General features: G+C 40.1%; 1 protein-coding gene across 1 annotated transcript; it reads right to left on the minus strand.

The window, feature by feature from the left end:
* Positions 1–406: 406 nt before the first annotated feature.
* PNISR (PNN interacting serine and arginine rich protein) lies at positions 407–18,724 on the minus strand. Its single transcript, XM_080999942.1, has 12 exons — positions 18,624–18,724; positions 12,012–12,118; positions 10,402–10,587; positions 9,258–9,484; positions 7,385–7,571; positions 6,584–6,774; positions 6,348–6,485; positions 5,070–5,169; positions 4,353–4,406; positions 2,985–3,155; positions 1,033–2,146; positions 407–773 (listed from the first exon to the last, which is right to left on the minus strand). Exons 2-12 carry the CDS (start codon positions 12,097–12,099, stop codon positions 743–745), a joined length of 2,487 nt encoding a protein of 828 aa, XP_080856068.1. The 5' UTR covers positions 12,100–12,118; positions 18,624–18,724; the 3' UTR covers positions 407–742.
* Positions 18,725–21,444: the final 2,720 nt, after the last annotated feature.

Genomic DNA, 21,444 nt, shown 5'->3' on the forward strand with positions numbered 1-21,444 from the left:
AGATTCTAGCTTCTTTAACCATATGAACCATTATAGAGTGTGCTTTTGAACACAGAAGTAGGATATTGAGGAATAGAGTTTCAAAGCTACAAACTCACATCATACATGTTGTTTACTTGCACTTCACTACTATTTGTGCTTGGCTAATATTGGTATGTTGTACAATAAGAATTATGCACATTTTAGTCACAGACAGTAGGATGATAATTCAATAAATGTTTTTTAAAAACAAAACCCTACAGTTCATTTTAACAATTCTTTTGCCCAGGGACTGACTGACCTTGAATTATCCAAGGAGGAAACTTAAAACACTGAGAAAATTTAAAACTGACAAACTGTTCAGTATTTTACAAAAGTGTATTGTAAGAAAAAAATAAGTAATTTAAAATAAATTAAAATACAAGAATTTAAACAAAAAATGAACTAAAGAACTTTATTGACATCACAGTACATTCAATAGCAATTTTAAGAACATTACAGCTGAAAGAGAATGGCATATTTCATAGTCTTAGTAAGCACTACTAAGGAAAAATGTAAATACAAAGAAATCCTAGCAAGTACTTAACTCCGAGCAGCGTTTCCCAAAAAATACAGCTATTTACAGATTATTTTTTTAAAAAGGAGGGTTCAGCTTTCACCTACACAGCCACAACTGTAGCCTCTATAATGAGCCTCTATAATGAGACAAGCCCTTAAAAACTCATGGAATTTTTAAATCGTATGACTAGTGCCATATCATTCCTCAGCGTTTACGACGTGGAGGAGTCATTGATCTGAAAAATAAAGAGAAAGGGAGGGAAATTAAAGGGGAAAAGAACTATCAAAAAACACACACGTTAGGCTTAAAAACTTAAATTTTCTTAGTTGGAAATAAATGCTATCAAAGTCATTCCCATCCGCCCCCACCCCCACCCCACCGAGAATAATCTAAAGAAGTTAGCTTAACTTGTAAAATATATAGTTGCAGGCACGATGATGAACAAAAACAGAAATAAATGCATAAATCAAGCAAGATACTTAAAAGAATACTACCTTGATCGTGATTTAGACTTGTGTTTGCGGCTTGCCTTCTTACCAGACCTTTGAGATTTCTCCACAGACCGCGACCGACTATGCTTTGCTTTCTTAGACTTCTTTTCTTTGCTGCTGCCTGGTGACTCAGAACTGCTCCTTGTGCTAGATTCCGAACCTGAGTGCTTTTTGCTCTCTTTGGTAGAACTTTTCTTGCTTTCCTGCCTAGAATCATGCCTTAATGTTTTTGAGGAAACTGAATCGCTACGAGAGACCGTTCTTTCACTATCTCTTTTCCTCTTTAATCTCTCATCATGATTGCCAGCTTTACTGTCTTTTTCTTCTTTTCTCTGTTTCTCTTTGCGCTTCTCCTGGTCTCTCTCCCTCTCTCTGTTCTTTTTCTTGTCTTTTTCTAGGCTCCTGCTGCGTTCCTTTTTCCTCTCCTGAACTTTACTATCGTGGCTGTGTTTGTGCCTGTTTCCACTTTCACTTCTACGCTGGTCCTCACTTTTACGCCTATCTCGACTCCCACTACGAGTGGAAAGGCTAGCAAGTCTATCCCTGGAGTGACTATCACTTCTACGCCTCTCCCAGTTTCGGTCATGGGAAGGACTACGATTTCGCCTCCTCTCCCCCCTGTCTGCACTCCTATGTCTACTAGATCTCCGCCTTTCTCTTACCTTGCCCCTACTCCTGCTCCTCTCTCTCCTGTTTCTGTGAGAATAGCTCCTGCTTCTGCTGCGCCTAACCTTATGTGAAGGTGATCTACTGTGGCTACGCCTCTTTTTCCTTTTAGGGGAAGAAGAATGTGAAGAGCTGCGACTGCTGCCAGAGCTACTGCTATAGGATGAACTAGAGGCTGTGCTGCTGCTACTACTGCTGCTACTTCTGCTGTTGGCACTCGAACTACCACTGCTTGAACTTTTTGACCTACTCCTCCCTATTCTCTCTTTTTCTTTAACCTCTTTTTTGGGTTCAGCATCTGGTGTCATTTGCTTTGGAGATTTTTTCTTTTCACTGAACACATCCGCCTCCACCTCTTCTTTTGCATCCTCTGGTGGTGAACTGCTGTTTTGCTCTTTACTGGTGAGTTCACTCATCTCTTTAGCAATTTTCTCATTCTGGAGCTTTTCTTCTGCAAAAGTAAGTGGATAAAAGAAACAAATACAAAAATCATGCCAAGCTAGATGGCAGAGATACAAGAAATCTCTCCCTATCGTCCACTAATGGCCAGTGTATCAACAAGGCAGATTGGTATAACATTACTTCTTTTATATTACTTCTTTTCTGTAGCTATTTGAAAGTCAATGGAGCTTATTTACAAGTGAATATGAATTAGATTCGGCTGTTAATCATCAACAATTCACTTTTTAATATGGTTTTGAAGCAAGTATATAAATGGAACCTAAACAATAATAACAATAAATATCTATGAAATATCTCTGTTGCCATGGGCAACTGTAAACTGGCAGTCTCATTGAATTCAGAGGAATCTTTGTAATATGTGTGCTCCTGGAATCTCTGTACTCTGGAAAGTGTGTTCCTTTCCCCAAGGATTTCTTCATGCTATAGCTAATTCTGCCTCTATTCTATCCAAAGATTCTAGCAGATTCTTTACCTGTTAAATTCTGGATGTGAGCCAGTCCTTGTGTATCCAACTCTTAACAGGTAGATCTTAGGAATTACAATGGCCAAGGCCTCTGCTTATGAAATTTTACTATCTCTGTTATTGACAGAGGTGAGGTCACCTAAAGATAAAACTATTTGGAGTTGTGAACCAGTATCAAAGGACAGAGAAAACCCCAAATTCCTCAGTTACCTGTAATGTACTCTATAGCTCAGGCTTGTGTACATGGTGCATTATTCTGCGCTTGGCTCCCAGGTTGCAAGTTAGGGTACAAGCTGGCACATAAGTCTGAGAGGTTGGAAACCACTGCTGCTGTCGTCAATTCTGAACCAAACACACATCCTACCTTCCAGCTGTTTCTCTAGCAATAGCTGCTGTTCTCTCTCCTTTCTCCAAAATGCTTCTTGTTTTTGCCTGATTCTGTGTCGCAGTTCCTCGTCATCAGTATCGGATGACTCAGAGCCTCTGTCGCTCCTCTCATCGTCACTGTCTCCTGATCCATAACCACCCAGTCCACCTGCGTGCATAAAGCCTAGTCTATCACGAGGGAAGATTAATCCTGGTTCTTAATATTTCTGCAGGGCAAAGAGGAGAGTATATTGCCCATCTTTCACTTCTTCACTGAAGAAGCCACTTATTCTGGAGGAAGTGCCAAAGGTGGTTGACTGGATGTTCAAGGCCCACACATTTGACCTGCTGTTCAGTATCTGGTTTTACTTCTTCCGGAATAGCTTGCCATGTTTTCCAGCAAGCAATCGCTATGGTTACATACTTTCCCGTTAAGTATATGGGTAAAAAAGCTCTTTACAGAGCCAGTACCAAATGCTTAGTGTACATCAGCAAGAGCATATACACAGGAGTGCAGTGCCTAAAACCTGTCCCTGAAGACATCTTTGCAATGATTTCAGCCAGCTTCAATATCCAGGGCTTTAAAAAGTCCCAAATGCCAATCAGTTTTCTACTGTTCAGAAAAGACTGTACATTAAAGAGGTACAGGTATGAAATAGGAATGGACTTCTCTTCCCCCAAAAGATAGATCTGGAAAAACTAACAAGACTAGCAGAAAGTAATACTGAACATCTGATACAGAAGCATTCTTACTTTCTTTTTATGTTCTCTTCAGTATTAGTTGACTAATACATTTAAGCTAACGTGTAAGAATTTGTTACTAGTAGTAAAAATATTTAATATAACAAGTTACTAAAATTGTATAATGTTACACTGATATTTCAAACATTTTTTAAAAAACTATTACATCTCAGAATGTAATTCTGAATTTCATATCCAGCATATCCCAATATTACACTAACTGCTGGCTATGAGAACTCAAAACATACATTTGTTGTGTGGATTGCTGGCAGGACAAAACTGTAGATTTTTATGGGTTTCTCTTATCAAAGCACACACTAATAGCTGAATTAAAAACAGGAGAAAAATTCCTCCAAATTCACTTTATTTAGATACTGTAGTAGCTATCTGGTGCAAAACATTTCATTTACAGGACAGGCTTACATTATGCTTACAATGGAAATAACACCACTGTACAATTTTGTGTATTTCAATAGGTTTATTTGCAAGATAAGCCCTTTCTAAGAAACACAAAAGTTATCAGATGCTTGCCTATTGCATGTTGGGCAGTTTCAATACATATTTAGAAATGCAAGCCAGAGCAATCTCCCCATTAAGTCCCTCTCAGAACTGGGAACATACTTACCAAGTCCAGTAAGGGAAGCCAATGCACTGGACTGTGCCAGCTGTTTTGCAGGAGCTTTGTATCACATCAACAACAGGAACAACATGTTAACACAAATAGCCACGATTTCATAGGCATGAGAGTCTATGGTATTGTTAAATCTACTACTATTGCTGTTTTGTGGAGGAGAGAAAAAACATTAAAAACGTAATCCATTGAAAACCCAGTTATTTTCTGGCCACGAATGTTTAGAAATTTAAACTGTGAATTAATAGTGGATAGATCAGTTTCTTATAGTTATACATTTCCAAGTTAATAAATTTCATCTGTAGACAGAACTGTATATAATTATTTACTCACAACTATATGGAATAAAGCTGCCTATTTTCGTAAAAAGAAAATAGCTGGCTAACAGTGAAAGCAAAATCATTCATAATTCAAGTATGCCCTAAGTTTTACTCAGCTAAATTTGAACTAGAATTATCTAAAATATGGAAACATTTAAAATAAATAAATGACATTCTATAGGAAAGAAATGGAATAACTGAAGTTAACTCACAATACACTGCACAGAACAATACACTGCACAGGACAATAGTATATGATTATTACAACTGAATTTTTGCAATTTTTCTTCCTTAACATACAGACTGCTTTTAGGTACAGATACTATGGATTTAAATGTTCTAGGACATGCAAAAGGATATTTAATTAAAGTACTAGAAAGCCTAAGCATACCTTTTATTGCTTTACGATGGGCATCTTTGGCCACGTAATATATTTCTTCATTTGTGACATCTAGGAGAATTTCTGTCAGCAGCATTTTTGTCAGCAACATCTAAACAATTATAAATAAAAATCCCCAGTTCAAACACAATTCTCAGCAAACTCTTGCAATTCTATTCAGTTATTCAGGTTAGGAAGCATAATGGTTCCATTACCCATGATTTCTTGGAACTGCTGAAGAAAGCATTGGGCTCACACTATGCAACTGCTTACATGTTCAACCACAAGCAACGTACTTTAAAATGTACCTATTTGTTCAGTATGCACAGCAGTTCACCTTTGCATTCAGTGATGTGTAGTCAAGTAATGAAAGCAGATGGAAACAGAGTTTGGGAGAGAAGAGCGCTACAATCACATTTCACATACATCTTTTCTTCTCAGTAAGAGAATCCAGATCCTTATAGGAATCTGTTGATCCTATAAATCAAGAGCTTGAATTATCTAAAGTCTGCTCAAGCATTTATAAACCTTTGGGTATGTTATGTGTACCTAACTTGACTCTAGCCATTCTCTCCCCTTGCCATGCATCTTATATCAGCACCATATTATTGATATCCAGTGTCGCTCTAGCCCATAATTTTACAAAATGTCCACTTTTTTTGCCCAAATTTGGTTCTATGTCCTTTCTCAAGCCGGTCATATGTGTAGTTAAATGCTGATGCTGGTTGTGTGGCTTTAAAGTTGGAGTTGACTGTCATCATATTAGGCTGTGCATACAACCATTTCGTTCTTGCCTTAATAGCTACTAGTGGAAGCACTAGCGGAGGCACAGAGAACTTGCTTGCTAACGGACTTGCTAGCTTTCTCTAGCTTAGCCCAAGGGGAACAGCTTTTCCTAATAACTAAGAGTGCAAATTTTAACTAATTAAGGACAGGTTGATTAAAGTTGTTTTTATTCAACTCAAAAAGGAATCCTTGCTTAATTTAAAAAATGTTTTTTAAGTAAGCATAAACAGGTGACAGACACCATCTTTAAAGAGGCACCCCCTTCAATTATGTAAAGGAGGGAATGCCTCTCTAAAATTGCACTTGCTGCAAAATACATGTACACGATCTAAAAACAGAGTTTTCTGCAAACTATTATTTTAGTCAAATGAATTTTAAAAAAAATTAATTAAATCAGCATTATTTGATAAACCAACTATGATTTCTTTAAATAGAATGGCAGCCCTACTAATAAGCAAGCTCATACAGGCATGGCCAATGAAATGGTCCCAAACTCCTCCATACCATCTGATACTCCTTTTCTTCCTCTGTCATTTCTGGTTCACTTTGCTCCTCTTGAGGAGCTGGAGAGGGACTTCTACTGACTTTTCCACTACTTGTAGCTTCTACGTTATCAAGATCTTCATCTTCTTCATCACTATCCTATAAAAAAAGGGTTATGAAATAGGTTAAAATACGGGTTAGAATTCAATGCAGCATATTACAACTGTTCTGTCAGTGCAATAAACTTTTTCACTTACAAATTTACTTTTCTGAGGTAACCGTGGTCCATCTTCTTCTCCTGTGTGAGCATTTTCCTTTTTTTCTTTCTTAGACAACTGAGAACGCTGCTGCTCCATTCTCTCTTTCTCTAGCTTCTTTTGCTTTTCTCGTTCCATCTTCTCTAGGCCCTCACGAATCCATGCAGGCAGAGTTCGGCGTTTAACAGCATCTAAATATTCATACAGAAAAGTAGTTTCTTAAAAAGGAACCCATTCATTTTCATTTTAAGCTCATCAGATAATGGATGTGTTTGAGGTTTTTAGGATGTTTCACGGAGAGAAAGCCACTGTAGCTTTCTAATTCTCTTCCTAGGCTAAGCTAGACATTGTGGTGGCAAACACATAAATAGGAGTTGGGATGTGGCTAAGGTAAAGGACCTCTGGACAGTTAAGTCCAGTGAAAGGCGACTATGGGGTTGCAGTGCTCATCTCGCTTTCAGGCCAAGGAAGCCGGCGTTTGTCCACAGACAGCTTTCTGGGTCATGTGGCCAGCATGACTAAACTGCTTCTGGCGCAACAGAACACCGTGACAGAAACCAGAGTGCATGGAAACGCCTTTTACCTTCCCACCACAGCGGTATCTATTTATCTACTTGCACTGGCGTGCTTTTGAACTGCTAGGTGCAAGGGAAATCTCCTGCCCATGCATTTTCTCAGAATTTCTCTCCTATTGGGGCTCCAAGATCAGCACGCTCAAGCTGTAATAGTACTGTACTGATAACAGGAGCTGGTTCAGCCCAAGGCACTACATTTATTAAAATTAATATGATGAGGACATACCGATTTGAGGAGTCTCCTGTTTTGCAGGTAATGTGATAGGTGAACGCTGGCGATCTCTGAATGCTGGCCTCTCCCTTCGATTCTGAGGTGGTGCAGGAGGTGCTGGAGGACCTGGAGGGCCTGGTGGTCCAGGCTGCCAGTAAGGTGGATGAAACCCACCTTGAGGTGGACCAAAATTAGCCCCATGCTGAAAGAGTAACGAAGCTCATTTTCTTTCAGATCAATGCTTCACATTTCCTAACTTTAATATTTGGTCTGCACAAAAATGCACAGTAGAAAGAACCTTACTAAAGTTGAATAGAAGCCCTTTTAATATTTTAAGGGACAGCCTATGTTCTCTGAAATTGACAGTTTCAGAAAAGAAAATTGACTAGTCCTTCTCATTTCCGAATTCAGAAATAGGAATTTTGCATTACTGTAACACAACATAAATAAACTGGAAAAGTTCCAAGTCCCTTCTGTATTGGATGAGTGTTGGAAGAGAAGATTTAAGTAGATAAATTAATTATATTAATTGCAACTACAATTATCAGCTTGATTTATAGTTCACAGGAAAGCCACCGTAGCTGCAGTAAGCCAGCTGCTAGTTTGGGATATAAAGTAAAGAAACATAACATCTAAGTTTCTTTCTTTTTAAATCATACTTGCCCCCTGGTTATGAGAGTTGTAAATTAGTTTATGCTATCTCTGTTCTAAGGAATGGTGTGGGTTTTTGGCTGCCTCTTACTGTTTAATTTCATTTTAATTTAATAGTTTAATACTTTAATATTTTTGTAAGCTGCCTAGGGAAACTATATAAATGTGATATGTGCGAGAACAATCTGCATAGCAATTTCTGCGTCAATCTCAGTCCCAAAAATTCAATGTGTACTTTTTTATTTGTGTGTAGAGCTTCAGCTGACCAATCTAACAATTACATTAAAGTCTGAGGCATTTTTTTCAATTAAAAAAGGCCAGGGGGAAAAACTTGTAATATCTACATCTAATAAGAATGTGGGGATTTAACACAGAAGTGAAAAAGGAAAAAGAAAGAGCACTGAAAGAGTCATTCTCCACTGATGTTTACTTAAAAAAATCATTTACAACTTCATATTTGACTGCCATATATCATACTTTATAACACTGTATAACATCGACACACTGTTTATAATGGTAATTCAGAAAAGTGTAGGCTTGTTTAAGTGCCACTGAAATGAATGGAACTTGGCACTTCCTCTGAAAAACCTAATCTAGAAAGCCCACACAGACTCAAAAGGATAAATGTGCACAGCGGTCCACACTGCTCACTTCAATCCACACACCTAAAGAAATATACACTTCCAGTAAAATGAATGGAGATGCTTTTTCAGGTAGAGGTGTTCCTTGCACATACTGGGACTCTTGCCCAGGAAAAATAACACAACCAGAGTAAATGGCTCTAATTTTGGCCAGTTCTACACTTCTAAATTACAGTATTTCAGAGAAGCTTAGTTGTGTGCAGGAGCGCAGAATTCATTTTGGAAACTGATATTGTGGGCATAATTCACCTTTATGAATCAAATCAAACTGGCGAGAGGTGGAAAAGAAATACTAAATCATCTAGGCTATCTTTCTAAACAGGCGGTTCCTTCTCAGAATACACTTGCTCATGTATTTAAGCATTTTGTTTTCTTTCCTATTTTTCTCTTTTACACAAAACTTATTGCATTGGAAAACGAGGTGTTTTAACAACCAAATTATAAAGAGGTGTTCACAATGCAGGTGGTTTGCAGATGACAAATTGTATCTGAGCAAACAATAAAACTTGTGGATTCTGTTGAAAATCAGCACTAGAGGCACAACTCCGTGGAATGGGCTCTGCATGCTTACAATATTTAAGCAAGAAATGTTTCACCTGATAGTCAAACTGGTTCACTGGGCCCATTGCAAAGTTATCAGGTGGTGGTCCCCCAAAGTTGTGATTATTCTGACTAAATATATGCCTGTTGTCAGGGGCAAATTCCCCACTGTCCTGACTGTTGCTGTCTTCCGATGGAGGAACAATATCCATTGGGCCTGGTGCTGGAGGAATCCATGGCTGCTCTGGAGGTGGATGAGGGGGTTGGTGGGGCACGCTCCAGTCTGTTTGGATTTAAAATCAAAATGTTAACAACTCATTCTTTCCATTTCTTCTCTTGAGACTTTCAAAATAAAATCTTTAATGTAAAATACACACAAATATATACCTTAATAAAGCTATCATTCATTGTTTGTGTCCAGACTATCACTGATATTCCTTCTTGATTTTTGTCTGCTGGCTAAATATACCATGAAATCAACCAAAATCAGGATGATCTTGTGTTTCATCATCCATAACATACTAAGAGCTAGTTGTGGACTTGAAAAAGGATCATGAAACAAGCCAGTGAGGAAGAACACTGTTCTTGGCTAGTTTATCCAAGTAGCTTACCATTTCCGTTAGCATATAGCTGTACTAGGCACACAGGCAGAACTGGGGACGGGGGGGACGGGGACGACTTTCAACTATACATTTCCATACTGTATCCTTTAACCAGCCTAATTTGAAATACATTTAAGAGTTTGTGAAACTGAAAAATCCTTCGTGTACATTAAGCAATGTACCATAAGTACATTTGTACCATTTTAACAAATAAAGTTAGCCCATTTGAAGCATAGACGAAGAACAGCAGCAACTGCTGAAAAAGCACCAGACTTGCTGGTATGAAAGTCTGTGTATGAAATGCCTGTGAGGAAATAGAAAACATTTTGATCTATAGATTGCTATCTGACCAGAACCTGAATCTGACTACAGCTGGCTGATTAAGGCAGCATCTAGGAGCGTATCACAGAGCACTACAAAGGGCAGAACTATATGCTCTAATTTACATTCTGTGCATTAACAGAGAAAATAATTCAAAGCCAATGAGGTTTGGATCTTGCAGTCAACTTGCCTTTTCCAAGGATGCTCCAGGCTTAGAAAGATAGAGCATATCAGTGTTAGAATCCAAAAGCAAAGAGGAAAGTATTAAAAAACAAACCTGGCTGCCACATTCTGTTGAAGTTTGGATCACCCTGAAAGTTGCCATGGTTGTTTGGACCAGGCTCCATGCCTGTCATCTCCTGGCCATTTGGCATCATCCCTTGCTGTTCCACTACACTCTGCTGCCCTGAAGCTTCTCGCTGAGCAATCCATGCTTGAGCTAATGCTGCCCAGTCAATTTGGCCTAGAAATAAAATTAGATTTTCAACGTACAGATTTCCATGGCAGAATTAGGAAGACATATTTATCAAGCCTATCAGAACAGCACCTTATTCACATGTCATAGGAAGTATATTAAAAGCTTCCTTTTAAAAGTGTCCTTCACATAATTTATATGCATTAATCCAAGACTATTTTCTGTTTCAAATAAGGCAAATAATCATTAGATTTAGGCTGTAATCCTATGTTGTTGTTGTTGTTTAGTCGTTTAGTCATGTCCGACTCTTTGTGACCCCATGGACCAGAGCACGCCAGGCACTCCTGTCTTCCACCGCCTCCTATATACACACACATAGAAATGAGCCCCAGTGAACACAGTGGGACTTCCTTCTTAAGACTGCACCTTAAGACTACCAAAACAGTTCATTGTCCTATCACAGTTTCATCCAATCCTCCATTTCAAAAATATCTAATAAACAGAATTTGTCAGCTGTATTCAGAGAATGAAACCTGTACTGGTACTAATACTCCAGTTGCTATAATGCACATACATATTTAGCATGCATGCTTAAGCTTCAATGGATTTAGTGAAACTTATTTCTGAATATGTAGGAATGGGCTGCACCCCTGCAATCCTGAACACACGCCAATTTTAATGGGATTTAAAGATTTAAGCAGTCTACATGAAGGCTTGCAGCCTAAAAGGTTCAAATCAGCATCACACTGAAGTCAAGGGGGAAACTGCTGATGGATTTAAGTGGATGTGGTATGCGCCCATTTTTAATTGCAGCCTATCTTCTTTCTCCCATCTCCCAGAAGCTTTTTTTGGGGGGGGGGGGATACTTTTCAGCCAGACAACCTAAATTTACTATCATTTTCAAGGCTGAAAGTTGCAATATTATTTTTGTGTACCCATGTTACCCAAGTAGGATTCATTGTAAGTATTCTAGTAGAGCCTGGGTCTTTAGTTAGTGCATTCTGATCTAATTGAGGGGTGCTGGTGCTGACCATAATAGTTTTAAAACACTATAACAAATTGTCAACCAACCTACTTCAAGTCAACATACAAGAAATCAAAAGATAGCAAATAAAATACTAACAGTTGTATTCAACCTAGTGTTACATGTACAAGGTTTTCCACTTGTGCAATGGGATTCTCACCCTCTCGCCTTCCCTTGCCTCCCCAATTTATTACAGGGGTTCCCTCAATTTTCTGCAGATTTGGGGAGGCTGTGGGGTGCACGCAGTGGAAGATAGAGGGAGAAAGTTTTGTTGTGCTAATGAGAATCCTTGCACTGGTGGGACATGTTAGTTGCATGCTGCACTATGGAACAGATTAGCTTGATTAATTCTGTAGCAGGTGAAAGATCATGTCCTCGTCAAATTCCTAAAATGCTAATTGCTGTGCTAGCTTTTATCTTGAAAGCACTTTTCCAGCTATTCACTTACTTGGATCTTGCTGGTGCTGAAATGACTGCATCCATTGCTGCTGATTCAAAGGCCACTGTTGCCAAGGCTGTCCGCTTTGATCCCACATCTTTAGTTCTTTATATATTCTACATTAAATAAAAAATAACAGTTGATGTTCGAGTTGAAGCTTCATGTGTTTAGAGTCATTTAACTCTTTCAAAAGTCACAAATTATATTTTAAAATAAAATTAACTACCCAAACATTATCTCAAACAGATCAGGTAGCATTTCCATTTTGTTCCAATTCCTGGTAGCATCCAGAAACACTTATATGCCAGACAATTGCAAATAACAGAATTGCCATTTCATATTGCAGGACTGTCATCAGTTGAGAAACAAGTAAACACTTCCTGAACTTTACACTTTCAGAAAACTGGTCAATTTAGATATTACATGAATTCCTAACAAAATTGTGAAGGAGAGTGAAACAACAATAAACACTTTTGGGAAATAAATATATTGTGAAAAGATGTCTAGAAGAGTTGCCAAATCACAGGCATTGGCCCAGAAGTGCCTTCCAAAGAACCCCTGTCAAGAAAGATTAATTTAGTCTCTGTGACTAGACAGGTGATAACAAAAGTGTTCTCAAAGCACACTATGACTTTGAAGTGGCAACAAAAGCTAATTAATTATTGAGACTATAATGTATTATCATTTGCTTAAATAAAACTGCTACTGGGCGGGGTGGGGTGGGGCATAGACCAGAAAGCTATCGATATGCTTAAGAGACATGTTCCTTAGAAATACTTCTGGATACTACTGAAACATTCCTACTAAGTAGGATTCAACAAATATTTGTAACAAGATTATTACAATTTCAAAAATGAAATTATTATTATTATTTTGTTGTAAATATTACACAAACACAGACAAACTCATAACATGGGAAAGTGTAACTTCCTTCCGTACAATTCTATGAACGCTACCCTAAGGAGTGGAAACTACTGAAGGAAATGCATATTTCTATTCTCCCAAGCAAACATGCTGGACCACTTTTTCTCATTACCAGTCTGCTTGATCACTAAGGTCAGCATCTGAGGCTCTTTCCCATGTGCTTCAATGCTGTATAGTAAGGCATGTGGCTACCAAGCACAAAAAGAGAACCGCCTGTTCACTGTTCACATGGCACCAAATATTTCACACACACCCTTCCAATCTTCCAACATATTTATTACACTCCACTGATTTTTTGATTTTTTTATTATTGTATTTAGGTGTTACATTACAGTATTGAAATAAATTGTTGTATTATTTTCTAGGCTAAAGGGACGCGGGTGGCGCTGTGGGTAAAACCTCAGTGCCTAGGACTTGCCGATCGCATGGTCGGCGGTTCGAATCCCCGTGGCGGGGTGAGCTCCCGTCTTTCGGTCCCAGCTCCTGCCCAGCTGCTCTGGGAATATATCCAGCATGGAAGGTGCTTGATATACATCTTTGAAATTATTATATACTGGATACGAAGAACCATGAACAAGAGATTTGAAAAACAGCTTCCACAAAAATTCATATATAATAACAGGCATGGGGAGGAATTCAACACCATACAGTAATGTGATTTGTCTTGCCAGATGGAATGCTCCCCTCTAACACCCCTCAGCCAATTTTGGGGGGCACACAGTGGAGAGAGGGAGCCCTGTTGCACAAGCAGAAGTCCTTGCATGGGGCTTTCACTGATGAGACTCATTCATATGTTGAATCCCACCCTTGGTTTATACTATAGCAGTTCAGATGCATCCACTAGGAGGCTGCAGAAGCTCTTGTGCAAGCAGGTGAATTTACTTTTACTTTCTTTGCACAGCATTCCAGTGTGAGATGGAAGATAATCTTTCCATAAACAGTAGGAAGCCATCTTCAAATCCAATCACTTGGTTTTGCCTTCAGTGTTTCACAGAAGCCCTATAGCAGGAGTAGTCAATGTGGTGCCCTCCAGTTGTTGTCAGACTGCAACTCCCATCAACCTGACCATTGGCTATAATGGTTGGGACTAATAGGAGCTGAAGTTCAACAATGTCTGGAGGGCACCACTTTGCCTACCCCTGCCCTAGAGTATTAGGGTACTAATCTACATGCTTTATTAAGACTGGATTTGTTTCCACTTGACTGAATAGGAAATACTTTACTTTACTAGATCTAGACATATTGTCCCTTCATGACCTATCCCTTCCATCTTTTGCCTTGTTTCTGAATGCCTTGCTCTTCTGGTGCAGCTAAGATACAATATTCCAGGCTTGAATTTTACAAGGGGGAACCCCAATTCCTTCTGATGCAGTTGGATTTAGAATCTAGAAATATGCTAATGTTCAAACCATTCATATAAATTAAGACATGACCTATAGTTTCTGGGATTTTTAAACTTTTTGAACAAACAGAAGTGACAACAAACAATCCTACGATCATCTAGTATACAAGAAAAGTTATGCCATTATATATTTACACATAAAATGTCTCACAGAACTATAAAATAGGTCTCTCCTTCATAAGCATTGTTGAATTCCAAATGATGTGAAATTTGAAATACTAGAACTCCTTCCGCTGGCTTACCAATTTCCAAAGTAAATTCTAAAAGATTGCTATTGCCTAGTTTTTATTATGTTTTAATCCATTAGAGACCAATATCTTACACATATTAAGAAAAACAATTATATTTAATGGAATGTTGTTGTTGTTATTTAGTCGTGTTCGACTCTTCGTGACCCCATGGACTAATGAAATGTACTTCCTAATAATTTTGGAAAAATATTTTACTATATTTTTCTTTATCAGAGCATTCCAAACATAAATGAAAAAGTTGCCTTTTGATTCTTGCCTTCTCCTCTATTCCCCTACTCTTCTTAGTATATAATTTCCAAGTGGAAAGTGTCAGTACAGAACCACTGAAAAGCAACACTCTATCTTGCATGCGGCCCCAATTCTCATACATTCAGCTGAGATGGCACTGCAACAGAATAATGATGAATGAGTGGCACAAGACCACCCTCTCCTCCATGTATAACTGGCTCATCTACTTAAGTTTGCATGGTGACATATTAATGTGACTTTATCCCTTCAAAAAGCAGGGGGAGCTCACAAGTCAAATGGGCATATGCGGAGAGCCAAGTTCGCACTAGAGACTGTTTATGTGTAGGTGAGGAGCAGCCGACATTGGTCCTCCACGGCTAAACTATTTTAACATGAGCCAGACAGTAAGTTTTCATCTATAAATATTCCCAAAATATGAATCATTTTCTTCTTCTGTACTAGATGTAGGGAAGCTTTCACCCTCCAGAAGTTGCTGAACTACTACTTCCATCATCCTTAGCCATTGGTCATGCTTGCAGTGTTGATGAGAGTTCTAGTTCAGCAACACCTGGAGGCCCAAAGGTTCTCCACATCTGTTCTAGATATTCTACCATTTGTACATGCATTATTTTTCAGTGTTCTAAAAAATGATGCAATTGATACCTTTTTGATCTCAAATGCTTTACTTCTATTAATAAAAGTTTCAAAATTATTATTTCTGCCTTTGAACTTGCATCCCCAAGCTGGCTACCTACTCTCAGCAGATGGGAATATATGTGTAATTTCAGTAAAGGACTGAAAACAGATGACGAGAACATACTAAACATACATGACTCCAACACAATCTAACATATGTACTCTATATAGAAGAGGCTGCAATTTCCTATTTGTTACTAGTACCATGCTACATATGTTTCACTAAGATCTTCAATAGGTGCTCCCATCATCTGAGGTGCAACAGGTGGCTAAAGAAAACAACCTACTTATTTTTCTTACAATTGGAGTGGATAGCCCTCCAATTGTAGAATGCTGTACCCAGGGAGCATTGCCTGAAAACGCCTGTAATTTCATGAGTAAGCAAATACCTATTTTCTGTTCAAGCCTTTTAATCCTATCTACATTACTTTTATGCTTTGGTTTGCTTTTATGCTGTTTGTTTATTCTATGGCTTTTTAATGTTTTTAATTTTAATCTTTTATAAACTATCCTGGAAAACCGGAGAACAGATTTGACCTGAACTAAAATCTATTTAATGGAAAACACTATTTCCCCTAATTCTCAGACACCAGTTTGACTACACAGGATCATATGCAACAAGATACCTTCCTCGATTTCAGGCATTTAACAGATATATTTTACTTTTAAAGCCAAACTGGTCCTTTATATTTTATATTTATATTTCTTTAACTAATATCATATGCCTTGTATATGTCTATTTTGTCCTCTATTAAGCACATTGAAAATTCCAACAAGCAAAATGTTGCTGAGAAGCCATTAAGAGCATTCCCAGAACACCCATCACAGTATAACTATGTCAGCTCCCAAAAATAAACTGCAATTGGCAAAAATGTGGCCAAGGCTGATGTATGATTTTGCTGAAAAGTAAACTTGGGTGCAGATGTTTCACGCATTAGGTGTGTGAAGTTATTCACTGAAGTTCAAGCTTCAATGATTTCCAGAAGTGCAGCAAAGCCTTCCTGTCTGGAGTTTTGACACCCATGTGGTAATTTTAATTTCTAAATATTTTAACTAGGTAGTCTGTTTTTACTTTATTTTCTTGAGCTGCTATTATTCATCCCAAACCTTTCAAAAGAGGTGGGACTTAAAACAAAAATAATTATTTAGACAATGGCTGGTACAGAGAGACATCTGGATGTTATCAACATAGACTACCCACCAGTGAATTTTTGACTATCAGAGTATTTCAGTTTTCAGTGTATGTTGAGAAGTGTATGAAGTTGATAAGTATGTTTTAGTACCTTAGTTTCCCACCATAACCCCACTTATCTAGAAGTCTTATTGAATACAATAAGACCTACTTCTGAGCAGACTACGTTAGAATTAAGTTATCAAAATAGCTGTATGATTTGAACACTATATGTTAGCATGGACAAGATAAGTCCTTTTGTACATATTCCTGAACACTGCATTCTACATGCATTTCCATCAATAATGTAACTGGTTCCATGCATACTGAAGCTTCTTTTCCATGAAATATTTACACTCAGGCCACCCAGAGTTGGTATACAGTGGGGACTAAGAACTGTCAACTGTGAATTCCCTGTTTAAAATCTCAAAGCCATTAACTCAGCTGGTAGCATTCAGCAAAATTGCTACTCTCTCTTTCCTCCTCTTCCCATCTACAATGTCAGAATACTCTCCTACATTACAGAATCTTTATTAGGATTACTTAGATAGTGCATGTAAAACCACTTGAACTGCTGAAATAATCTGTATATAAAAGCTTAGTTCCCACCCCAATTTTTTGTGTACACAATCACAGATTTTACTGCTGTGAAGCAAAATGAAGTAGAGTGTTTCAGTTAGCACACATGCTTTCATAGCAAAAATGTGAAAGGCTGCAAATTACCGGTAATCCTAACCATGATAATCTTTTATTTATTTCATTTATAGTTCAACTTTCTTCCATCATGGAACCCAAATCATTATACAGAAAGTTCCCAGACTGTCTCCCATCCCGGCACTGATTATTTATTGCGTTTATATCCCACGCTTACTCCCCAAGGGACCCAGGCAGGCAAATAAGATACACAACTTAAAAACAAAAAGCCAAAACATCCTGAAAACAATCAGTTATAAAATCTCATGTATCAAAATCCAGGGTAAATAGGTGCGTTTTCAGCATTTGCCAGAAGCTGTATAATGAGGATGCCAGAATAATGAGAAGATAACACAGCTTCAGGGTTACCACAGAAAATATGTTCTGCCACTGCTCCTCTTTGAGCATCTGGGGGCTAAGGAAACACCAAGGGGGCTCCCCCTCTGCCGATCTGTGCAAGATCCGTGAGGTTAGAGCTGCCTTCCTGAGCCTCAATGCTTGCGGCTAGGCCTCACTAAACTGAACAATGCTTACTGCCAAGTAAACATATGCAGGGTACTGTTGAAAAACATTATCACAGTTCAAATGAATAACTGCAAGAATTTGACAAACATTTTTGGGCCAGAATATTATGTAGCGAAGTATGAACTGCTTTACACGAGGGGAAAACCCACTTAGCTTAAAAAGCATCTATCCCCATTAGGGCAACTATCAGCCAGTAATCCTATATCATAAAAACGCCTATCGAGCCAATGGGCGTGACTGACTCCATCCCTTCCCTCCAGGCACCACGAGCAACAAAACCACCACCGGCCCCAAACGTCAAACCCCATATATTTCATTCCGATCAACCGGGAGCGCACCGGCGCATGCGCATTATGGATTCGTAACGGGTTTTAATCTCAACCCGCCCGTTCAGTACCACAGCTAGGACAACGGCGCATGCGCAAAAGGGGGTGGGTACGTGAGGGGTGGGGGAAAGAGAACCTCGAGAAAAAGGGTTACGTGCAGTAAATAAGCGCCCGCTGCGAGTCAACCACTGTGGGGGAATCGAGAAGGGCGAATCCCTCCACGCTTCTTCACATGGGCCCAGAGGGCAGACCCCTCCCCGCCCCCACCTTCTCAACCGCCCCGGCTGCTGGGACAACAGCGCCGAGCCCTGGCGCGCCCCCTGACGGCGAAGGGAAAGGCGCCCCAGTCCTTCGGCGGCGTCGAGCGTCTTTTCAACGGCAGCCGCCCTGTGGGCCGTTACTCACCCCCTCCCGCTCCTTCCCCGCCGACCGGCGGCACTAGCAGCTCTTGGGCTGCCTCCGTCTCTCCGGTAGGCTTTTTCCCCGAACCACACAAAATGGCGCCCGCTAGGACTCACCCGGAACAGAAACTCACGTCACTGGAACCCGCTGGAGAAAGCGGTCCGACCGCCATCTTTGATAAGGGCAGACGCGGCGCCTGAGACTCCCTTAACGAGAAGTGGGCGGGGGGGGGTTAGCCATTTAGGGGCTAAAAAAACCCCACTACTGACGAGAGAATACGGGTCCTCCGAAATATATGCTAGGAAGAGGAAAGAGTCCTTTCATGTCTGCTGGTTTTAGTTTCAGTCTGCTCTTCCCCGCCACCGACACACACCTTTTAGGGTTCGGATAAAGTTTATTTTGCCGGCGCCATTTTTAGGAAGGGCGCAACGCCCTTTCTTCCGCTCTTGGCATTTCCGCCTCGAGGCGAGGCTTGGGAAGGGCAGTGGCGCGTGCCTGGCGGCTCTAGGTGTGTTCCTGGGTTGCTGGCAAGAAAGCCAGTGGAGCTGCGCGTGCAGAACGGAGGCTTAGTAAGACCGTTTCACACTTCGAGACTGCTGCGAATAAGGATGAGCCCAGTGGATGGTCCTTGCAAAATTAAGACATGCCCCACGCTCCTGTGCATGAGAGCCAGTGTGGTGTAGTGGTTAAGAGCGGTAGTCTCGTAATCTGGTGAACTGGGTTCGTGTCTCCGCTCCTCCAAATGCAGCTGCTGGGTGACCTTGGGCCAGTCACACCTCTTTGAAGTCTCTCAGCCCCACTCACCTCACAGAGTGTTTGTTGTGGGGGAGGAAGGGAAAGGAGAATGTTAGCCGCTTTGAGACTCCTTAAAGGGAGTGAAAGGCGGGATATCAAATCCAAACTCTTCTTCTTCTTCTTCTACCCAGAAATAAATTCTACACTGAATGGTATTATTCCTAGGTGAGTGAGCGTAAGGTTGCAAGCACTTACATCTAACGCCGCCCTAAACTGCAATTATAAAATTTTGTTGTTGTTGTTTAGTCGTTTAGTCGTGTCCGACTCTTCGTGACCCCATGGACCAGAGCACGCCAGGCACTCCTGTCTTCCACTGCCTCCTGCAGTTTGGTCAAACTCATGTTAGTAGCTTCGAGAACACTGTCCAACCATCTCGTCCTCTGTCGTCCCCTTCTCCTTGTGCCCTCCATCTTTCCCAACATCAGGGTCTTTTCCAGGGAGTCTTCTCTTCTTATGAGGTGGCCAAAGTATTGGAGCCTCAGCTTCAGGATCTGTCCTTCCTGTGAGCACTCAGGGCAGATTTCCTTCAGAATGGATACGTTTGATCTTCTTGCAGTCCATGGGACTCTCAAGAGTCTCCTCCAGCACCATAATTCAAAAGCATCAATTTATTTAGAAATAAAAATCCGTAGCAGTAAATGTGACGTGCTGCTCGTTTCCATGCAAGTTTGCTTTGCAGTTAGTCCCGCTGAATTTGAGTGCAACCTACTTCTTAGTAAGTATACAGGTCATCACAGCTTTATGTCCAAATAAATATGCTCAGAATTTGTGGGTGCACTGCAGCCACAGCCTTCTTGTCTAGATAAAACCCACAGAACCCTAGAGCTGCAATCTTGTGCATTCTTATCTGAGATAGATTTATTAAACACAATACTTTTAATCAATTTATATCCCACTGTTCCTTAAATTAGCCCAAGGTCCACATTTCATCCTTTCCCCAACCCTGCAAGGAAGGTTAGGCTAAGAGATGTGCCTGGCGCAAGAAAGGCTGTTGAGTGGTGAGTTGAAGCCTGGTTTCCCAGATCCTAATTTGACACTCTTGACTACAGTGGTACCTCTGGTTAAGAACTTAATTCGTTCTGGAGGTCTGTTCTTAACCTGAAGCACTTCTTTAACTAATGGGGCCTCCCGCTGCCGCTGCGCCACCGGAGCACAATTTCTGTTCTCATCCTGAAGCAAAGTTCTTAACTATTTCTGGGTTAGTGGAGTCTGTAACCTGAAGCGCTTGTAACCCGAGGTACCACTGTACTATGCTATGCTATACTGATTCTGAGCAAATATGCATAAACTCATGCTGTATTCAAATTATGTTAATGTATTTTCACATTCTGTGTTGGAAGGGATTTGCATGATGTGGGTGTGTCCCTCTGCTTAGTCCTGCCCAGCTCTGTCATGAGGGAAGCTGTAGCAATAGGCCAGCTGAAGCCACTGCCAGCAGCATCTCTAGGGTGGGGCTGGTGCAGCAAAAGAGTATCTATCCTACCTTCCACCCTGTCTGGTATGAGCAGAAGCTGTGCTGCTCCATCAAGCCCTGCCGTTGTTGGCCAGGGACTTGGATCGACCCCTGAGCTTATGGGTAGGAAAGGACCCTGATCCAATCTACCTCACATTCCATTTGTTTCCACCTGATTATTGGAAACTTTACAACTCGCAGAACAGGCAAGTAGTAAGGGGCAAACTGCAGAGCACAGCATCATTCAAAAAGACATAACATAGCTCTAAACATCTGCAGCTGGATCTCAAGAGGTGCATGTGCCAGATTGCCTGCCTGTGTCTCTTCTCTGACTCCTCACAGTGACAGCACTTAACCAAAGCAAAGATAAGGGAGATGATGCTGGGGACACATCAAACAAGGCTGACAGCCACATCCATCCCATGAGCTCAATAGTAAAAGAATCATTTGGCAAGTTAGGGAAGGCTGATCCCCCACCCGACTTAGTGAAATCAAACACAATAATCTGTTTAACATCTGACATTCATTTCTGGAAATTTCCCACTATTATTTTCCTACATCTTAAATATAAAACAC

This window comes from Podarcis pityusensis (genome assembly GCF_964106645.2).
Source record: "Podarcis pityusensis genome assembly, chromosome: 3".
Lineage (NCBI taxonomy): Eukaryota > Metazoa > Chordata > Lepidosauria > Squamata > Lacertidae > Podarcis > Podarcis pityusensis.